Source organism: Mytilus trossulus, chromosome 10 (genome assembly GCF_036588685.1).
Source record: "Mytilus trossulus isolate FHL-02 chromosome 10, PNRI_Mtr1.1.1.hap1, whole genome shotgun sequence".
In the NCBI taxonomy this organism is placed as follows: Eukaryota; Metazoa; Mollusca; class Bivalvia; order Mytilida; family Mytilidae; genus Mytilus; species Mytilus trossulus.
The window spans coordinates 57,804,428-57,827,740 of record NC_086382.1 but is presented as its reverse complement, the minus strand read 5'-3'; the positions used below and the strand labels follow the sequence as shown (position 1 = coordinate 57,827,740).

The 23,313-nt window shown below is 31.5% G+C and overlaps 1 protein-coding gene across 1 annotated transcript; it reads right to left on the bottom strand.

Moving 5' to 3' along the window:
• Window positions 1-2,734: 2,734 nt before the first annotated feature.
• Window positions 2,735-15,430, bottom strand: LOC134688032 (oncoprotein-induced transcript 3 protein-like). Its single transcript, XM_063548498.1, has 5 exons — window positions 15,376-15,430; window positions 14,224-14,445; window positions 9,300-9,464; window positions 6,160-6,219; window positions 2,735-3,027 (listed from the first exon to the last, which is right to left on the bottom strand). The coding sequence occupies exons 1-5, from the start codon at window positions 15,428-15,430 to the stop codon at window positions 2,735-2,737; spliced, it is 795 nt and encodes a 264-aa protein (XP_063404568.1).
• Between the last annotated feature and the right edge of the window lie 7,883 nt (window positions 15,431-23,313).

The window sequence follows — 23,313 nt, the reverse complement described above, 5'->3', positions numbered from 1 at the left end:
CAAACAGATATCTACAGTTAGAGCGAAATAAAACACTTGATCGTATATTCATGCACACCTGAGAAAACAGTTTACTTTTCTGTATTATCTAGGTATAGGGAGAGAATATATATCTCACAAACATGTTTAACCCCGCCGCATTTTTGCGCCTGTCCCAAGTCAGGAGCCTCTGACCTTTGCTAGTCTTGTATCATTTTAACTTTTAGTTTCTTGTGTACAATTTGGAGTTTAGTATGGCGTTTATTATCACTGAAAAAGTAAATAGATTGTGCCAAATACGGCTACGGTAATCTATACCTGGGATAAAAAAAAAATCCTTAGTTTGTAGACAGGAAATTTATAGAAATTACCACATTATTGATATTCATGTCCCGGATGCGGGAATTTCTCGCTACATTGAAGATCTGTTGGTGACCTTCTGCTGTTTTTTTTCTATGGTCGGGTTGTTGTCTCTTTGACACATTCCCCATTTCCATTCTCAATTTTAAGGAAGTCTATACCTGGGATAAGAAAATCAAAATTTTGTTAACAGGAAATTTATAAAAGTTACCACATTATTGATATTCATGTCAATTCAGAATTGTTGACTACTGAGCATGGGCTGGTGAAAGTGTTATATTGCCTCTGACCTGTAAGTTTAATATTTATTTTTTCACGCAATGTTTACCTTAATTCCTGCATAAAACTCAGCACTCTCTTGATACAAACTGGGTATGGAACCTTTACTTCTCTTCACTCGTATCAAGCATTTCACCTTAACAAGAAAGTCAGTGCATTAATAACTCATGCGGTTGCTTGCGACAGACGTTAAATATTGAATAATATATATATACATTGAATTTTGCGGTAAAAATCACATTAAAAACACTAACACGTCTTCGTCTGAGAATATGCACACCACTATTTCTAGATCTTAAGGATGTACTTAGGTGAGGATTTGGGATAAGTGTCAAATGTTCGGACTGCTTGGTGTTTTTCCATACGATACATGGTAACATCTTTTGCCGAAAAACACCTATTTATTTTTTAACATTAGACGTAATAGATTGTAAAAGATAATTTGACTAAATTTAAGCAGATTCTTGATTTTTTTTTTATTAGAGACCCAAGTAATACCTATTCAAATATAAGGTAAACGTCCAAGTCAGCCTTTTTCTCCCATATCTTATAAATCAAATATGTAGAAAAGAAGCTCCTTGACCTATTAATATTTTTAGCTTATTTTGATCCTTACTTTATACTCTTCAAGCTAAAAGTATCAATTTTGAATTCTTGATTATTTAGTTTTACCTTAGATCACCTATAATATAATATGAAATAATAGGCATTTCAGCCCTTCAATAGAATATAACAATTGTTTTTCATTTATTTGATGTGTTTAAGGCTTTGGGCGTTTGATTTTCCCATTTGTCTAGGAACTTTCTGTTCTGAATTCTGTGTTTTGTTATATATTTGTTTTCAACATAATACTGATATATGCCGCCAATTATAAGTTCAGAAATACGAACGATATCACTTTTGTATTCATCGTTTTTCGTAGTTCATGCGTTATGATTACATATACTTGTATAACATATTTCTTAAATTTTACAGTTCAATAAAAAATTTAATATCAAAAGGTTATGAAAGGATTACTTTGTTTATAAACCAGATTCCAAAGGAATCCTTGGCGGGCTAATATTTATTGACTGCTTCCTGAATGTTATCACATACCTTTTCATTAATGTGCATGACGTTTATCACATGCAACTTCGTACATTTTCGGACATATGTTTGTAAACATGGCACACAACACGACTGATTTATGTCCTTTTGCAAAATGGTCCAGGAGCCACAATTATTGAAAATAAACATCATTTGAAAAAAAAATCAAATGTTGAGTCCAACGGTAGACAGGTTCCAGCCCTAACAACTTCAGGCATAAATGAGATCCGAGAAATTATCCATGACAATTTTGAAAGAAAAACTATGCACACGTTTTGGGGGAAAACGGTGGCAATACATTTTCAAACTAGGAAAATAATAATTGTTGTGACAAGATGAACAAAAATGTTTGTACAATGTAACATCAATCAAAGTAAGAATTTCTATTTGGTTGTCTTTTAATTATAATCTAAAATTTCAAAGAAGGACAAAATTTTAATAGTTCTTCCTGTATTTCTGACGTATACGATAAAAAGGAATAATGTCACTTTTCATATAAGACCCTTTATCAACCCTTGTTCATGATTTTTGATCAATGGGGTTGAATGTCCCTCTGGTATATTGCCTGCGGGTCTTGTGCTAGCGCAAATTAAACCAAAGTTCGGTGCGTCGGAATGGTAAGCAGATCTTTCTCTACATGTGGCACCTGTCGTGTTGCCCATGATATAACAAACTCAGTAAATAGTATAATTCGATAGGTCACATTCGTTGAATGGAAACAGGTTTGTAGTAACAACATGAGGAACATATCCGGTATCACTGTGACACGGATATTCTATAACGATCAACCAACTCGAGATTGCGTCCGTAAAAGTTACGAACGGGTGATTTCAACTTCACCCTTTGGAACTCTTGGTTTTATAACTTTTTAGTTAGTAGTTTATTGTACCAACATAGATTGTTGAAAGGGGTTGTTATATTTTTACGTAAAAATTGCGACATCACCTGTTTCAAACAATGCCATATTCTAAATTTCTTTTTCCAGTACTAATTAGTATCATTTTGATGGGTTCGATAATACAAATTGATTTCATAGATATTTTCCTTTGAAAAGTAATACCTTAAATCCAAGAGTTCTTCCAGTCACTGTCCAGTCGTCTGCTTTTAGTACACCTCTTGTCAAGATCGCATTATAAGATAAGTTTGATGTGTTTGATGGAATTTCGATACCGTCGATCATATATTTGATATCAAATATCATAGTTTGATAGCTGTAATAACTTCCAGTGCAGCGAAAAGTCAGTTGTCGCTCCGTATCATTAATATCAGTTGCTGGAATATGTGGGATAATCCTTGGTTTAACATCGAACGTAATATCTGCCTCTAGAAATAAAATTGAAAAATTAAAAACGTATAAAACGTTATCCAAGTTCCATTAAAAACATACAGCGAAATATTATAGTAAGAATATTCTTAACAGATGCCATTTATTTATTATTACAATTTGCATTACTTTAAACAAATGAGTTGATTAGAAATAATGTTTTTTCTGAAATCTCTACATGTATTTTGATTTGTTAATTTTGGATAACTTGACACAGTTGCTAGAACTACCAATAGTCAAGAAAAAAATCTGGATTTTATAAATTGTGTTGAATACTATTATTACATAAGTGTCATAACAAACGTTATATTTATGTCTTCCACAAAACCTCTATCTAAATTCTATTTCAATTTTATTAGCAATTAAAGTCTACATTATGTTGACGCTAAATAATATAAGCATGCTTAGAAGATGTATTGGAAATCTATTGTCAATTATTTCTAGTTCGGGATTACTTAATAATTTGAATGGAACTTTTAGTACTAGCTTTGTCAAACTAAAGGGCAGGTTGCGAACATTTTGAGTGGATAATACACTAGTAAATAAAACACTGCTGTACATAAGGTATACATATTAAACCTTAATGGTGATTATTATTCATTAGGCATCCTGGAAATTTGTTATATTCTAATCAAGAAACACTTATAGATATGTATAATATTAAACAGTATGATACATAAAATGAATAGGTCAAATGCATATAATTTTAAACCGAATTTTTTTTTTATTTACACAAACCTACCACATTCAAAATGCTTGATAGAATAAACAAAAACGTTGTTTTTGTATCGCCAGAAAACAGATAACAAGGAAAAAAGTGTTAAAAACACTAAACAGACTCAAAATTGAATTCCGAGTGTGCGTCGAAACTGCAATTGGTTAACGTAGTCACTCAAACTATGAATTTCATGGGAACACTTTGATAGCGATCATATTGGATATTTAAACTCATACTTGTGTTTAATTGTTATATATAGTTAATAAGTGATAAATATGTAGGACTCTATAGTGCGATGGTACTCAAAAGTACGATGGTCACGCTAAAGTGCAATTGTCTACGCAAAAGTACAATGGTGTCTCACGCTTAAGTGCGATGGTTGTTAGTTCGCCAATGTACGATGGTATATCACTCTAAAGACTAATGGACCAAAAAGAGTAAGATTCGAGGTATTTAAACATCAAGGTTAAAAATTTTGCAAAAGCTAATATGCTAATGGTATTACATATGTGATGTGCTTTATAATTTACCACTAGCCTTCAGAAATCGTTTCTAAATTTAGAAGACCGACCATGTTATAATTGCTAAAAATGTAATTTATGTGTCGCAAAACATTATATTTCATGTAAAATTATTTTTTATCAATTCGGAGCTTATTGCATATTAGGATAATTAATGTAGATTGCCGTTCACACTAAAGTTACTACCTCCTTTACAGTCGTCACTGAAAAAAACAAATACAAAATTCGTTCATTGTCGGAATATGCAACATTTATTAGAATATTAAGATTTAATTTGAAAGCAAGAGAAAGGAAATATTCGTCGAGCTTTCTCCTTTTCTGTCGAGTAGAGATACATGTTTTATTTTCCTACAATGTACAGAACAAACTATTGTTTTAGCAAATAATTCAAAATCCACGCATGAAAACATGTATCTGTTATTTAGCAACGTTACTTTTCATTGAAATCGACAGCATTTTAAGGGGGACCGCAAAGTAAACTGTCACATAAACACCGATTTAAATGTACTTGTTCGCTTCAAATAGAAGCAGGATAAGTTTTGCTATACTGTCTTGTCTTTATATAGGAAAATGGTCGACTGTCCTTTTCCCAGCATTCGAAAAAATAAACATTGTCCTACAGCCGACTAAGAACGGTTAAAGTTTAAATCAATTACTAGTTAGCCATGGATATTTGATGTTAAATTTGTTAATCAAATATTCCTAATCTATCTTCCGGCATGTTCATTTTTGGTTTTATGTACGACTGTTAACGTCATTATCAAACTACGTTCATAACGTCTATAGTTTCGCGGACCATCGGACTTTAGAGTTCTACAAATATATATACTGTTCAATTGTTTTGAGATCATCCACGTATTTTTCCTGGTCTTTTTCCGTATTTGACGTCCGAATAAGGAGTATCATCAAACAAATTTGACCATGCGTCAAAGACCATCACCGCTCAATAAGTATATTCCGTACTATTTTTAATTACCACAATGGAATTACCAGTGATCGTATATACTTGAAACACTCAAGGGTACATTTGATTTTACATTGTATACTTACATTATAAGTATATACTTACCTAAGCTTTTATGAAGTTAAGTCTGACATCAGATATTATATTACTGCCAATACAGTCTCAATTCAATTCGATGTACAATTATCAAAAAACAAATCATATCATGACGAAAAGCATAACACAAAGAATAATATAATAGAATAGTTTGTTTGTGTATCAGTAATTTGTGTTTTAAAAATTGTGAAGTCAATCACTTGGAATAATGAGATAAAAGTTTGAAATAATTTTTACTTAGAGGTTTATCTGAGATAGAAGACAATGGTATACAATGAAATGCTATAAAAAGTAGACAATGTCTTGAAATATGTTTGATAATATGTAATTATAGTATATTCAAATCTTTTTTAAGTTTCCATATTTTATAAAGTTTGAAAGCAATCTCGTTGATTTTAGCATGGTGCAATAAGTAGATGATATTGAAGAATTAAAATGCACGATAAGCACAAGCGTATCCTGAAATTTTCACGATAAACAAATGAAGGTTTAAATATGTTAATAGTACAATTATTTTTAAAAATATATAAAATAAAAACATGAATACTAACATTTAGTCATGTATAGAGCACATCAGTATCAAGACATTTCTAAAATGCTACACATAACAAAGGTACAATACTGAATATATTGTACAGAAAATCAAACTAGTCAAACCAATCAGAAACTAATACCGAAGTGCTTCATTGAACGGAATGAAAAACTAGCAAATAATTACATGTTCTAATATATCAAAAACATCTACAAAAAACTACACTGAGCAAAATAAAGTTCGTAAAAGTTTTAACAATAAAATGTTTGAAATAAAAAAAAAAAGGTATATATTACATACTGTGGCATGGTTCATATCCGCTTTCGGATGAAGTGCCTGGTTTGCATTTTGCTCTTCCAACTATAACAGAAAATTATTGCTATTTTGTGAAATCTGTTCCAATTCCATTTTTTTATATTTCTTTGAAGTACACTAAAACTCTGGAAGCACATATTTAGATATATCATATTTAATCCTAAATGCAGAATAGTTGAATCAATAGACAATGCATTTATCATGTTAATAAAAGCTTTAACTATATAAAGTCATTGAGTCATAGGGAAATAAACTCATCATAGATACTTGACACACATGTCTTGTTAACAAAAACAATTTTTTTTATTATATGATATAGATGACCTTCAGATGGAGATTGGTTTGTTGGTTGGTGCGAAAATAAAAAGACTAATGGTTATCTATGATATATTGTTTTTCTATGCTCTATCCATACTTTTGAGACACCAATAGACATGTTCATTTCATTGTTTGAAATTTAAAGCACTAGATGATGTATTTATTCAATTAAAAAATTAACATGAATCTATCAAAAAAGCAAAATTGAATTCAACGTGTATTTCATACATTTAAGTAACTAATCTACGATTAAGATTTGAATGTAAATTTATTATTGACGATGTACATTAATTATGAATCAAGTTTTGTCCAAGGGAAAGAACTGTTAATAGTTCTACACTATATACAATTCCAATATATTCCAAAAAATATATATAAAGGGAACCTTTGATTAATTAAAACAAATACTTATAAAGGTAAACATTTTTTATTTAATAATAATTGTATGACTACTGTTAATCTGTATCAGAATAAGGGGGTTCAAAAAGCTCGATGGTGCTTTCGTCAAAATTAATTTCAACAGTATGTTATACATTTTCATGTTTTCTCTCTCTTTTTCCTTTTCTTTTCTCTTTCTATAACACGTTTGATTACCCCTCTTGAAGTGCTAGGTTCTTCAATATTCAGCCTCAACTTTTATAGCAAATTATTTCATTGTTTACATTGCTATCAACAAAATAAAAACTGACTTTAACACATTTGTGATGGACATACTATTTACAGTAGCCTTTTATACTTTTCAAAGCATGGCTTACAACTATTTGTTCTTGTTGTTAGCAAAACTTTATTTCATAAAGCTATCCATGTAATTTGGTTAATTCTCCAACAAACTTTCAGATCATTGATAACATATCCGTCAGCTGAAAAATGGGAATCTACGAAGGTTTATTGGTCAGAATTGGTAAAAACTGTTGGATCTATTGATGGCACCTACCATATACTAATTCGAAAACCAAAAATCAGGCATGATTTTATAGTGAACATCGTCGTTTACACTATATGCATGTATACCTAAGTAATAAAAGACACAAGAAAGAAAATAAGATACATCAAATCTGGTTTCTATGTGATTTAAACGACGCGATGACTTACAGATATATGTATGCGATCGGTCCACACTATATTTTGCCGTTTTCTCGGGATTTTTACTCACTTGACGATATCATATATCCATTAGAACATCCTGGTGCAAAACTTTATACTGTAAAATCCTGTAAGGCAGCTTCGCAATCATCATTCATTTATCTACGATGAACGCAAATTTGTCGATGAAAATATTCGTGCAGAAGAGTTTATGTAGAACGTTCCATAAGACGAATATACATTCATCAAATAATAGATTATCTTTATAGACGTAGTCAGAACGTTATTGCACCTGTTGTAGAACTATATGAGGATATTGCTCTACGACAAAACCTGCTTAATGTACCTCATATATAAATTGCAACAACATCTTAAATTGTTTATTATTTGCATTGGTGTTATAAAGTAATTGTTGAATTTAACTTTGCTTTTTAATAGATTCGTGTGAATTGATTTATCGAAGTAATACTCTGTATTTCTCATTCCAATTCCAAACAATATAATGGAGTAAAAAGGTTGAACTAATTAACATTATAAACATTTGCCATTCCCTACTTTTTTTGGTTTCGGTATCGGTTTCGGTTTCGGTATCGGTATCGGCTAATGGTTAACATGCTTACTACGAACCAAGGTAGATATGATTTCTATATATGTAAAGGAATCTCTTTATTTGCAATATAACGTTTCCTAAAATCTGAATACAGAAAATAAGGATTCAGTCTGTAACTTGGTTAATAATTGACAATTGTGTCGAGTTTAAAATATTGTATTTAATCATTTGCTTGGAATCTCAGGCCCAAAATTCGCGTCTTTATTAAAACCAATATCACATTTTAAAGTATTCTATTGATAATGAACAAGAAAACGGAGCTTACTGTCATTATTTATATGATTGTCGAAACTGGTTTTCTTGTAAGTATTATCTATTTGAAAGAATGCCATAAAGGGGCAGTAGCTACGAGATATAAACAAATCTAACTTAAGATTTGTTGGTTCAATCATATATGAACGTGAAATAGAGAAATAATATTTCGCTTTTAGTAGCCAGTATGTTTCAATTTTGTTAAATTACTTGAATAAACATAGATGATGAATTATTCGACCACATTGAACACGTATTCCAGTGAACTTCAATGTAACTCCCAAGTTAGAGATGGATAACGCATGGGTTGTTCGATTATTTTAAGAAAAAAGTATTGGGATCGTTTTGGCAAACCAGTATTTGATATCATGTTCGGCAAATGTCACATTTCTATTTCAATATGAGAGCAAATTAATGCAGTCGCACTGTACCAAATTTGATGTCAAAAACTCGTTAAGATATTTGAAATATGCAATGAATATGACATTTAGCATACCCTTTGTCAACATTTCAAATCTTACTATTGAAACATCACGGCATAAAAAGCTTAATGTTTGCAGAACTATTGTGTTCTTTTTAAAGCTATAGTTTACTTTTGAAACTTTCAAAATTTTGTTTGATTGTTCTGTGTGTTACAAATTAGGTGTGCCTTCGACTGTTAAAACGATATGTACTTTATACCAAATTGCATAAGCAATCGGGTTTTTTTTTCTTTCTTTTTTTGTATATACATTTGTATGTTATTGTTTTTATTACTATTACAATTTCTATACCCTTGTTTTGTTGAAATCATTAATTGGATAAATATATTCATTTAAATTTCTTGAGCTAGATATATTTGTTTATTAATGAATATTATTACCTGTACAATAGCGTCCCATACAACTTGCCAGTGGTGATAAATGATAAACATTAAACATTCCGCAGTTTTTTACATCTATTTGAAATTCATTATCACAACAAGAAAGAAAACCTCTTTTACAAGCTGTTATCTTTTCCACGTCACCCTTGTTCTTTGGAAGAGTTCCTGTCATATTGAAATAATAGTAAAATTATTTATTGCTGTTTTTCCATTATTTGATAATGTATTTACAGTTAACTTCACAATACATTTTCGTGATATCACCATTAAAAAGTATTCTAGCTATTCAATTATTGCATTAAACTTTCGTGATACATACAGAATAATTATACTTTAGTTTTTAATACTGACTTTATCTGAATGAATATCAAGCGCATGCTAACTCGATCTAAAGAAAAGTATCCAAAATAATTTGGTCTTAACTGTAGGTTTTTTTTTTTGGTTGAGGATTTGATTGAAAAGAGTATGTCAGATAGACAGCAAGTTGGATTTTCCTGCATAAAATAAATAAAAATAAAAAAGATAAATCTTCACTTCTACACAAGGTCAAGTAAAAGAATGAATAAACTTTTTAGGGTTCAGAAATAGAAAGACTAAAATCAAAGTTACATAATATTGGAAATTAAGAGAGAGAATATAAAAACACTTACATTTGTTCAACAGGGATGGAGAGGAAGAAATCATCAAGTCAATAGTGATGTTCATAATATTATACTTCTTAAAAATGAAACCATAGAATCTTGTGGTTACTCTAAATACTTTCTAGAAACCCAATTTCAAACCTTATTTTCTTGTTTCTTCAAATTACCATAAAAGTTGCCAAAGAAGCCTTTTCAATTTATTGCTTTGACATCGCATAAAGTATTTCATTACTCTACCTAAAGTTTCATCATCGATAAAAGTAAAAATCGCGATTTCTAAATAACCTACAAATTTCAATTTGAAAACATTTCGGCAAGGCGTTTTTAAGTAATTGCACAGACAATGGTATAAGTTTCACTATTCGTCATTTAAAGGGTTTCAACTCAACAACGATTAAAGTTTAAATCGTTAAAATCTCTAAATTTTAACAGCTTTCATCTGAGCGTGGCTTGTTACTCTGACACTGTTTTTTGGCGTAAATTTATAACAGATATTTTTCTTTTGAAATAAGATTCAAAATGAAAAAACTACTAAAACTATTTTTTACATGTACAAAACGTTGTGATAGTTTTTTGGCTGTATAAATAATTAAGCCGCGTACTTTGCAACAGTTGTCAAGAACAGACAATAACACGTGACTTTGCTGCAATGTTTCTTGACGTCATTGCCTGATATTTTCAAGTATCGACAATTTTTACATGTTATATTTTATTTTACTATTAATAGTTTTAAGATTATGAAATTATGATACTTGAAATATTAGGCAAATAACGTCAAGTGTATGTGCAGCAACGTCGCGTGCTCAAGTCCATCGGGGTCAATTTAAGAATGAAAGGCACGTGACGACGTGATAGAACTAAACAACTACCCCGACGTTTTTTACGCGTTAACGTAGTTTTACTAACTATTTCATTCTACTTCATATATTCATCCGAAAAAAAATCTAGTTATGACAAATTAGAATTTTGGTCCTCAATGCTCTTCAACTTAGGATTTTGTTTGGCCTTTTTAACTTTATTTAGATTAGAGCGTCACTGATGAGTCTTTTTTAAACTAAACGCGCGTCTGGCGTTTATACAAAATTTAGTCCTGGTATCTATGCTGAGTTTATTTGCATATAAAAGCAATAATGGGTTTTTTGCTTTTGATCAAATATTATAAACGAGTCCGTAACGTATACATACAGGACCAATACTCTTAACTTAAGCTATTAAAACATTATATAGCTTTATCACCGGGTTTTTTTTTCTTGTTTTTTTCTTTTACTTCCGTCAAAATATTAGTTAGATATATGGATAATAGTCAATCCGGTCCTAAATACTGGACATAACGTTCTCGCTTGATACTCTTGCTGATAAAGTCAGTACCAAAACCAAAAGTGCCATTATTTTTTATGCATCAAGTTATGACTATAGTCGGCAAAATTATTCGGCAATGAAATCAATGAAAAATCTTCAAATTGCCAATAATAAGTACGAAAGATTTAATTATGAAAAATATCCCATATTGTTGGGAAACAGGTGAAAAATTGCACACATATCATTTGTTTTCAATCCAAAAGTGATTCCACTTAAACAATGTGATAAACAGAAGCATATATCAAACATCTGGGTGTGGTAGACACAAATAAGTGGTAGCGGTACGTTTGCATTTGTACCTATGTTCAAAATGTTCTTCCGTTTTTTTTGTTTTTTTCATTTTGCAAAGACTTGATAAAAGAAAGAGATTGATTATTTTTATTTTCTGTTTAGATTGGCTGTTACCATCCTGATAGCAAGCAATCCAATACTGACATTTAATATCATAAAATGATTGTTTAGGACCATTGTAGAAACCGTCTGAAACACTTAATAAAGGCAACAGTAGACTACCGCCGTTAAACGGTCATAAATCTATTTAGCAAAAACAAATCAAGATCACAAACCAAATCTGAGAAAACACATCAGCTATCTGAGGAAAACAACTGAACAACAGAAACATTGAACCTGCAACTAAACAAAAGCACGAATACATACAAACGGACTTTTGGATAACAGCTGTCATACTTCTGTCTTGGTACATAACATTAGAAGAAAAAAATAGCGCGCAAGCCAAACCTCCCAGTGAAATGCCTATATGTCACACTAAGTCATTATCGCAGTACGATCTAAAAACAAAAAGGTAAATTTTGACAATGGAATTATGATCGCATTAAGGTCATTGTACGGTCGTGGTGCGGTCTTGGTGGTCGTGATGAGAGTGGTCAAAACAATCGTAGTGCGGTCTGGGCGAAATCAGGTCGCATTATAAGCGTAGTGAGAGTGCAGTTAGGTTGTGGTAAGATCGCAAAGGTCACTGTACTATCGAATGAAGGTAGAGGCTAAGGCGCAGTTCTAGTCAGAGAGGGGCAAAACTATGCTACGATCTCACAACGACATTACTACGACCATCACGTTCTTACCGCGACCCAACAACGCTTCTAATAAGAATATACCACGTTGATACCATGCTGATCAAACCATACAATAATTCTAGCGTAGGTCCCGTACGTTGGGTTCGTCTTTGGTTATCAACCTAAAGGTGACTCCAGTTTGGTCATGATAATCAGTTGACGAACGAGTAACAAATCGAGGATGAACCTTCGTTCTTTAATTTTTGGAGACTGCCACCAGAGATGGACTTTTTTTAATTGGTTCAGAAACCAAAGACACAAATACCCTATTTCGATTAGCTCTGGTGCCTTGCCTCAACTGACCATCACTTTAAGATATTTAGTATGCTGTGGTCAAAGCGTGCTATAATCGCACGAGAAGCGTAGTAAGATCGTGTTGCGATCGGGTTTCGATCGGACAAATCGTGGTATAACTAATCAAATGACAAAAGCAAATGCTTAAACACATCAAACGAATGGATAAAACTGATGTATTCCTTAATTGTTACATTTTCTTTTGTTGAAAGATACTGTAGGGATATTCAAACTCATATGCAGAAAATGAATTAACAACGGCAAGGCTAAACATCACAACTGACAAACATGAGTAAGTTATTTGTGATGACTACATCCTCATCCAAAAAATTTACTAATTTTACATAGACTACGTTTATTGAAATCTAAAACGCCCCACAGCGAATGAGTTGAGATGTAAAAAAAAAACATAAGACAAAGCAAAAGGGACTTAAGGTAGATGGGGTGTCTAAATTATAATCCATAGAAACCATAGAATTTTTTAATAATTTGCCAAAATGAAGTTTATATTATGCTTTCTAAAAAAAAGTGATAAAAAGTATGGGTCACCGGGCTTTTTTTTTTCATGCTACACGGTGATCAAAATTTTGTATGGATTATGCATGGAAACCCCAATTTCATGCAATAAAGCGTAAACTACACCATAGAATTTTGAGATAACATATGAGAAGATAGCTTTAATAGTATGCTTTCAGTTAAGAAAAAGAAAATGGGGTCACCGGACCCTTTTTCTTGTTACATAATAAAATAGAGAAATTCCTAACACATTCCATTGTAAAAATACCTTAATCTGAATTATCTGTCCTTGCATTTGAGTTGCCTCCCTTTATGTGGCAAAGTTGGAAAAAAAATGTTCAAACAAAATTTTTCCGTTTTTTGTAAAAAAACAATCATAAATATGATAAACCATGTCATTTTCTATGTAGAAGTGGAATTTCTTTCACATGAATTACCTACTTCTCTAAACATTTGCACATTCTATAAGAGATGTAGACCTTGTTTTCTGGTATTTCCAAATCCAAGATGGAGGAAGACACCCTATCTACCTTAACCTCCAAAAAAAAGAGAAATTAACAAAAGAAACGAAAAAATCAAACGTTGAGTTTTTAAACTCAATTCATCAAGTGTTCAGATGTGTAAGAATGATACATATGGTTAGAGGTATAGGGGGAGGGTTGAGATCTCACAAACATGTTTAACCCCGCCGCATTTTTGCGCCTGTCCCAAGTCAGGAGCATCTGGCCTTTGTTAGTCTGGTATTATTTTAATTTTAGTTTCTTGTGTACTATTTAGAAATTAGTATGGCGTTCATTATCACTGAACTAGTATATATATATGTTTAGGTGCCAGCTGAAGGACGCCTCCGGGTGCGGGAATTTCTCGCTACATTGAAGACCTGTTGGTGACCTTCTGCTGTTGTTTTTTTATTTGGTCGGGTTGTTGTCTCTTTGACACATTCACTATTTCCATTCTCAATTTTATATGTACAAAATTTACACATTTTACGAAATTCCTGCATTTGGATTAAAAAATAAATACTTTTAATACGCTATATACCGTTAAGCCAGATCGGAGCAGTTGATGCACATCGCATAATCGGAATGCATTGTGTAGGCATATCTGTTGCGTTTCCTAATATAGGATCTTCTAACTTATACCATGCTAGCTTTAAACTGCGATCGCAAAATTCTGTTTCTGTTGAACCAAGCTCTCGAATTGCCGATCTAGTATCATCCTGGAGAACTTCATGTGTTTTGCATGGATCTGCTGCTTGAATTACTGAAAGTTACACATTATTTATTTAGTTCATTGCACATCTAAATACATTTTTTGGATATCCTTGATATTTTTACGTTTTCTAACTAAAATCAGTAAAATAGTTTGATATATATTCTTACATATTTGAAAATGGAAAGGGGGAATTTGACAGAGAAAAAAAAATAAAAACATAACCAAAACGCAGAATATATATATGTTTCCTTCAATTACAAAAGAATAATTGTAAATTCCAAATTAGAAATTAAGAATAAATAAAAACCGAAAATGATTTAAGGGACATAAAAAGGAGGGATATCCAGTAGAACAAAAAGAAAGAAAATCATTATCCAGCGAGACAAAACGCAATAGATTACTTACAAGTTATGTCCTTCATCGGAACAAATCGTTAATTATGCGCGTCGAGATCTATATGATGTCATTTACCAAATAGAATTGATGGCAATACTTCTGCACTACTAACGTTCATCAAGCGTCTTAGTGATCGTCTATGTGCAGAATCAACTAGTAATACTATGTGTTGTTCCATAGGTACTTTATCACAATTCCATAATGAAAGTAGTGCTGGTTGTCAATTATTAGAATTAGATTTGTCGAACAATTCGTGCATGTAGCACCATATTTATCCAACATCTTGCTCAACATTGTAACGGAAGCTACGATGCCCATAAACGCACAAATGATATTCACTTAAACCAAACTAAAATGCATCGAACTCAAAAGTTGTTTACGGAATTCAATATTGTTTATAGAGAATGCTTGTAATAAACATTACCAAAACGATTAGTAAAGCAGAAAAATCCGACTTTGCAAATCAAGAGCAAAACAAAACAACACACCAAAATAATATATGAATATGACGACAATAATTTTGACTCTTAATAAAGTATATTTATTTATGAATAGAATGCGGAATAGTGTGATATTACTTACTTGTTAGGTGAAAATATATGGCTACCAAAGTGAACGGAACTAATACTCTCGACATAGTCAAATGTATAATATATATTGATTCATTAGTCACTTGCAAATTAAATACATGAACGTGCAGACATTATCAGCTTACAGATTTGTAAATTACAAGGAAGTGTTTGGTTTACTTGCGATGGATTACTCAATTAGCGATAAAAACTGCTTGATTGGCAGTAAGCCACTTTTCATTTTGTATCAGTAAGTTACATTGACATTCTAAAGCAGAATTGCGCAAAGTTTAGATGAATTGAAATAGGTTATTCAAACATTTCTTTGTTAACTCCAAACTCCATATCTGTACATTTGTTCAGATTCTCATTTTAGTCAACACTTCAAACTGAAAGCCATATTATAACGAATAAAGGATAAAACAAACTTGGAATGAGACCCTACCGATGAAGAAAACATTGTGACTGGTTATCTAAATGAAATTATATCTTTTATGCAAAGTGATATTTATCAAATATGGATAAGTCTCCTTTTTGTACTATATATTGATTTAAATGATAATATCACAACAATAGCTATCAACAAAATACGTCAACAAAAAGACAAATATACAGAAACTAGCTTCCTAACAGATTCAAGAACGAATATGAATGATAACAAGAAATGTGATATACCGCTCAATAAATAAACTCATCTAAGATACCAGGACTAAAATTTGTATAGACGCCAGACGCGCGTTTCGTCCACAAAAGACTCATCAGTGACGCTCGAATCCAAAAAAGTTAAAAAGGCCAAAAAAGTACGAAGTTGGAGAGCTTTGAGGACCAAAATAAAGGGACTTTGGATAAGATGTGATGTCCTGTTTTCTATATAGAGCAGAGAACTTTTCGCCCAGTTGTCTTTCAAATTAAAAAAATAAATAATCAAAGCTGAGAACAATGAAAAATCTTAAATTAAAATTTGGTAAAAGATACTGACAAATTGTCATATTTACTGTTACATCAATAGTGAAACGTCCTGGAACCTAAAGAGAGTGTTTTCGCTGATTCCTTATTTCTCAATTTATCCATACCATTTTGTACAGTTTAATAAAGGTAACACAACAACGTTGACAAAAGTATTACAATATCTAATTCATGCATGATTAATAAACCTTTCAACACTTTCTTCTCATGTTAATACCCTTTTATCAAATTGAATAAACACTTTGTAAATCAAATGCGTCTGACGCGCTTTTCTTCAATTCACTAGCTGTCATCCTGAACGCTCAAACCTAAACATTTGGAAGCCAGTAGGATGATTGTTTAGGTTTTTTGGTGTTTTTATGCCCCACCTACGATAGTAGAGGGGCATGATTTTTTCTGGTCTCTGCCTCCGTTCGTCCGTTCGTTCATTCGTGTGTCCGTTCGTCCGTTTCATCATATCATAAAATATTCTACGACTTATCTATCTTAACTGTACGCCATAATTCTGTTAAAAAGACGGATGTTCGTTTTTGTGATCAAGCAATGAAAATAATTAGGGTAAAATGAATGTCATGGATCTGAAGAAATTTTTCGTATTTACGTTTATCATGAACGCTGAAAGGCGAATACTATAAAGCCAAGGTTGTACAAAATCCGCAACAGTAGAGAACAATTATCTCTTTTAATTGGTGCGTTTCCCTCGGTTGTGTTTGTAACCCCTGATTTGTTTTCTTTCAATCGATATATGACTTTTGAACAGCGGTATACTAATGTTGCCATTATACTAATAACAATGGCCAAATCCATATAAGTTCATATTTGCCTGATTGAGTTGAAACCTCGGATCTTTGAGAAATGCTTATTGATACATTATAGTTTGTTTCTGTGAGTGTTACATTTCGTTGTTGTGTTTCTAATGTGTCTTAGTTATCTTATATTTTAAACGTTTCCCTCAGTTTTAGTTTGTTACCCGAATTTGTTTTTTCTCTATCGATTCATGAATTTCGAACAGCACTTTAGAAATAACATGCATCCGAATCACTTTTCTTTGTTAACCAACGCTCAAAGTCAAATATTGGAAAGCCAATTATGTATAAGAATTGAATGTGTTTGTAGTGTCTAATGTGGGTTTGATAAACTACGTGCTTTTGCAGGTCCATTTATTTTTGATTGGCAGTTATGACTTTTTGACAATTTTATCAAACTAAATTCCAAACAAATCTGATTGAACATTGGTTTGATGCAACTCATTTGAAAAAATGTAAAGATGCTTAATATTCTTACTGAAACTGCGAGAAACTTATTATAGCTGTTGATGCTCTCCTTGACAACTTAAGGTGGTATGGGAGTCTAAAATAAAAATGATAGAATTTGTTCATACTTTGTCAAAATGTAGTATCTATTGATACATGTTCAAAAATATTATAAAAATGAAAGGTCACCGCGCATTTTCTCAAGCTACAGGTTGTGACAAAACGACAAATGTTGTATGGATTATACAGAGAAAAACAACATTTTGTGGATAGAAACTAAACAAAATGATAGAATTGTAAAATAAATTAGGAAAAGATTGCTTTTAAACAATGCTCTGAGAATATCAAAAGAAAAGATAGGGTCACCGTACGTTTTTTACGGCTAAAAGACAAAATAGGAAAATTTCATGTAGAGTCCTTCAGAAAATGCACTGTTTTAGAGTTACCTCTTAAATTGCCAATTTGAAATATTCAAAAAACAACCAAAAATTGTAAAAATATTAATATTTATAAGTTATTTTCTTATAAATTGGTTCTTTTATATGAAAATTCACATTAAAAATCTGCATTCCTCCATCAAATTTTGCTAACTTGATAGAAAATATGGACCTTAGATTCTCTGTTTTTTACAATCCAAGATGGCGAAAGACACCCATACCACCTTAAAGTGGATCTACATGTAAACATATTTCTGAGAGCACATATTGTGATCCGCAAATATAGATTTGCCATAATCAAGTGCTAGAAACGCTGGATTATATATTATTTGCTTAAGATTTGTTTCCTTTATTGTAATTTTTAGTTTATTTATGCTTGTTAAATTTGAAATGATTGACAGACATCTTCAACATATGCGATATCATTAGTGAAACGGTTATTCCATAAAAGTCAAGAGATGATTTCAACCTCACCATTTGAAACTCTTCGTTTAATAGCTTCCTTGTGAGCAGCAGTCCTCTATCAAGAAAATCATGATAGGAAACGCAAGCACGGGAATATCGTATCAATTGGGAGATATATACCCCGTATGCAGGTGCTGCTGAAATGTTGCTATTTAGAAATGGAAAGTTCACAATTGGAAAGCTGAAATCATCTCTTTGGTCATAAAGTTTTGTTTTCGACATACCCTCATTGTCAATTGCTAGATGTAAGTCAAGATATCAGGCAGACTGAACTGTATCTGTAGTATCTCTAGTTCGATAAGATAGATGCGTTCCACATAGTCACCAAATTTTGAATTATTTAGTGAAAGAACATCATCTATATAGCGGAAAGTAGAATTAAAGGATATCGCTAACTTCTTATCTTTCTTCCTAAGAAGTTCATGCATGAAGTCAGCCTCAAAATAATAAAGAAACAAGTCGGCAAGTAGCCGGGGCATAATTAGTTCCCATCTAAAGAATTAATCAGAGTGATCATTTACTAAGTAGGATGTATCCCTCCCTAAGCAAGATTATTTTTATGAAACAAAGCAATACCAAATCTTTCAATTTGTCTTTTCGTTTGGAATGTGGAATACTTGTGTAAAGAGTAGAAAAGTCATATGTTTTAATACTGTTACAAGATGAAAGAGAGTTAGATTGTATGTACCTTTAAAGATCTTTGATTTTTTTAGGGTACCGAAACTGTTGAAGAGCTTTATGACAAAAATACCTAAAATAAATAGCCAAATTCATCTGAAGTCAACATTGCCTGAGGTAGCTGAGACCTTAGTTTCTTGATAATTTCAAAATTTATAAACGTAATTTTGGTTGTTTTAATTGGAGAAAGGAACTACTTTTCTTCTCTTAATTATTATGGAAATAACTTATTTGTGTTTTGTTTTTTGTTGTTATAACCTTATTTTTATAAAAACCAATGTCAAATGAACGATAACAGGGGATTGAATAACCGAATTTTCACATATTTGTATATGTTTTATATGGTTTTATTGATTTTAAGATAGCACAAAGATAAGACATGTCGAATTGCAATAATATTTGCATAACCTATGCTCTGGACCCAGAAAGTTATCAAAAGCACAATTTGAAATTGATAAATATAACATGTTTGCTTTCTCAAAAGAAGGAAGAAATCATGATAGTGTTTAAGACAAGGATTTGCCATACTTTATAAAGGGTTTATGTTCTGTATAAAACCAAATTTAATGAATATAAGAAAATGTTATATATTTATATGAATGTTGTGGGTATAATGACTTAACATTGTATTTAAAAGATTTTTTTTATCCTTTTCGTTTAAAAAATAATGTTTATCTTGACGTCTTTGAAAATGTCAATCACGTAATATGGTCAATACTTAAGGCTTTTATCAAAGAATTCAATTTAAAAACGTTTTTTTATAATTAATTTTGATAGTAATAACTTTGTTAAAAAAAAGATCATAAGTCTCTTTTAATTACCTACCCTGATTACGAGGAATTTTCTTGTCTTCCTAATTATGATTGTACACTTTTTTTAGCCAGCTTTAAAACCAGGTTCAATCAACCGTTTTCTACATAAAAAATGCCTGTATCATGTCAGGAATATGACAGCTGTCATTCATTTGTTTGGTGTATTAGAGCTTTTGATTTTGCCATTTGATGCAGGACTTTCCGTTTTGAATTTTCCTCGGAGTATTTTTAGGATTTTACTTTTTATCGTCTTTATTTTTAACACTTGTTTCAAGTTTTGTCATATGTCTACAGTGGAAGATTATGATGTTTTCAGTTAATGTTCTGTTAACCCTCATTCAAACTCGTAAGTCGAAATATTTCTGACAACACTATGGGTAAAACAGAAAAGACAAATAGAAACACAGACATACAACAGTACACAGAACACATCATAGAAAACGAAAGACTGTACATGGGACACCCCGCCTTAAACTCGGGCGGATCTCAGATACTCCTGCAGAGTAATCGGACCATATTCCACAGTTGCTACCCGTCGTGTTGCTACTGTGAGTGGTCACTATTGGTTATAAGTCTAATTTGGTTGATCACATTCGGGGATAAGGGGACGGGATTGTAGCAACGATAATTGGAACATGAGTTATGGCATACGAATGCTTAATATTTATATTAAGTTAATATTATTTAGAGTAGCAATGATCGGTAATCGTCCTGTTGCGAATAATCAGTGAAAGGGTTAGGAACACAGCATCATACATTCTTTTCATAGATCATCTTATTTTTAAATGATGATTTGTTCCCTTTGTGTTTTGGTGATTTGCTTATAGCATATAATTTCCCATAATTTTTGTCATTTTTGAATTTTTTTTAGGTTTATATTTGTATGGGAGAAGATGTCGTTGGTGTTATAAAAAAAACTTGTTTCTAATTCGTTTTTTAAATGTTGAAAATAAGATATGTAAATACTAATCATCAAGAGAAAAACATATTATACATCGTTGTGTAAGCAGTAATGTTCTGTGCTTTCAACTTAAATATTAAAACATGATTCATCATATAGAAGCTTAATCATTGATACGCAGTATTGAATGTAATCTGAGTATAATCCCATTAATATTATGGAATATCAAAGCAGAAAAATAAGCTTTAAAAATACAAATGATAACGTAATCAGCTATTTAACCTTGATAAAGTTAACAAGGAAGAAATTGAACGCTTTATCATAATCTCCTAGTTATTTTAATCTGTTTATTTTTTTGTCTTCACCTCATGTTTTTCTTAAATAGGAATTTAATTACATTGTTCGTTATACATACAGCGTTTCAAAGAACATAAATTTTTCCTCTTTTAAAAAAGTTACATTTTATTATTCTGCAGGTAATCATGAATGACTCTAAAATATTGAATCTGAATCTGAATATTTTTATAACTTTAATATATGAAATTAAATCATTCACGATGTAAATTTGTCTTTAAACAGGCTAAATGCTAAATGAACATCTAAATTTATATTTTTGTGATTGATGATGATGATGATGATGATGATGATGATGATGATGATGATGATGATGATGATGATGATGATGATGATGGAAGAAACGTTGGTTTGTATAATATTCTTGTTAAATGTTTTCTTTAGTTTCCTTTGTTATTATATGCACTGAGAATCTTAAGCAAACATAAGTTTGAAAGTCTTTCCTAATTGTTTTGAACTATATTCAGTATTGAATTATGTTAATCTTTCCAGTAACAAGATTTTCTTATCATGAGATAAATGTCTACCAAATTTTAAGTAGTCAAAGGGAGAAAACTGAAATCTTTTCAAATTAACTAGAAGTGATTTTCAAATAATGGTAACTTAAATGTAACGGTGTATTAAATCTAATATCATATTTGAAAATAAAAGATATTTCTTTATTGCCTATTATAACTATCTTTTGGAAAATAAAAATTATACCCTATTGAAGTAAAACCACCTCGACAGTTTTTCACTTTGATTCTAAAATGTTTCATTCATCTTGATTATTGTATGTGTATTTCAGTTCATCTGTTGTAGCGGTGACTTGTTTTTAGTATATTATCACCTGCGCTTGTCTGAAATTGGCTTAATTTTGATTTTTGTCGCTGTCTTATTTTCATTTCCCTTTATTTAAAAATGCCTGTACCAAGTCAGGAATATGACAGTTGTTGTCCGTTTGATGTGTTTTATCATTTAATTTTTTCTTTTGATACCGGACTTTCCGTTTAGAATTTCCCGCGGAGACATAAATGTTTAACGAAAAGCTAGTGCAGATAAAAGACATGACATGGAAGACCTGGATATACCAGTAGAATAAGCAGCATTAATAGACGAACGGGGTATACAATTATCGGACTTGTATGTGGCAAATCTCCTGGCACTAACCATGCCCCTATAAAAGATAAAAATGGAAGGGTATTGACAACTGAAAACGAGCAAAACACAAGATGGGCAGAAAACTTCATAGAAGTACTTACGCACCATCACCAGATGACGGAGCAATAATAATTGAAGCAGTTCAAGATTTGAAAATATATATATTTACTTTCTAGAAAGACAGGAAATAATAACAGGAATATAATCATTGACAAATATTAAAACACTAGGGCAGGTGAATATTGATACAGAACTGTGCAAAGCTGGCCAAAAATTTGTAGTTGAAATTCTTCAACCACTATGTACATCAATATGGCGAAAGAGAATTAAACCTAATGATTGGAACAAAGGCATAATAATAAAGTTAGCCAAGAAAGAGCGCTAAGTGATTGCGAGAACGGGTTAGGTATTACCCTCTTGTCAATTCCGAGTAAAATCATGAACAAAATTGTTATCCAAAGAATGATTGATGCAATTGATAAACATCTAAAGGAAGAGCAATCATGATTTCGTAAAGCTAGAGGAAGCATTGATCTTATTTTTGATTTACGTAACATCATCGAACAATGTAGAACGTAATAGCAAAGGCAGTTGTTTAATTTGTAGATTTCCAGACGGCTGTTGGCAGCATCAGTAGAAAGAGCATGTGGTGAATACTTAGAGCATATGGAGTTCTGAAAGAAGTAGTCAAGCTTTTTCTACAAGGACAAAGACAACAGAAAATGCTTCAAGATGAATAAGATGGATTATATCATCAACAGTACAGTAGCGTCTCGACGAACCAAACTAAAACTGCACCAGAGTTGGTATATGGATAAAAATTATGGAAGATGAAAGAAATCGACCTGAACAAACTGTCACTGAGGTTTAGCGCTATAAAACCAGGTTTAATCCACCACTTTCGACATTTGAAAATGCATGTACCAAGTCAGGAATATGACAGAT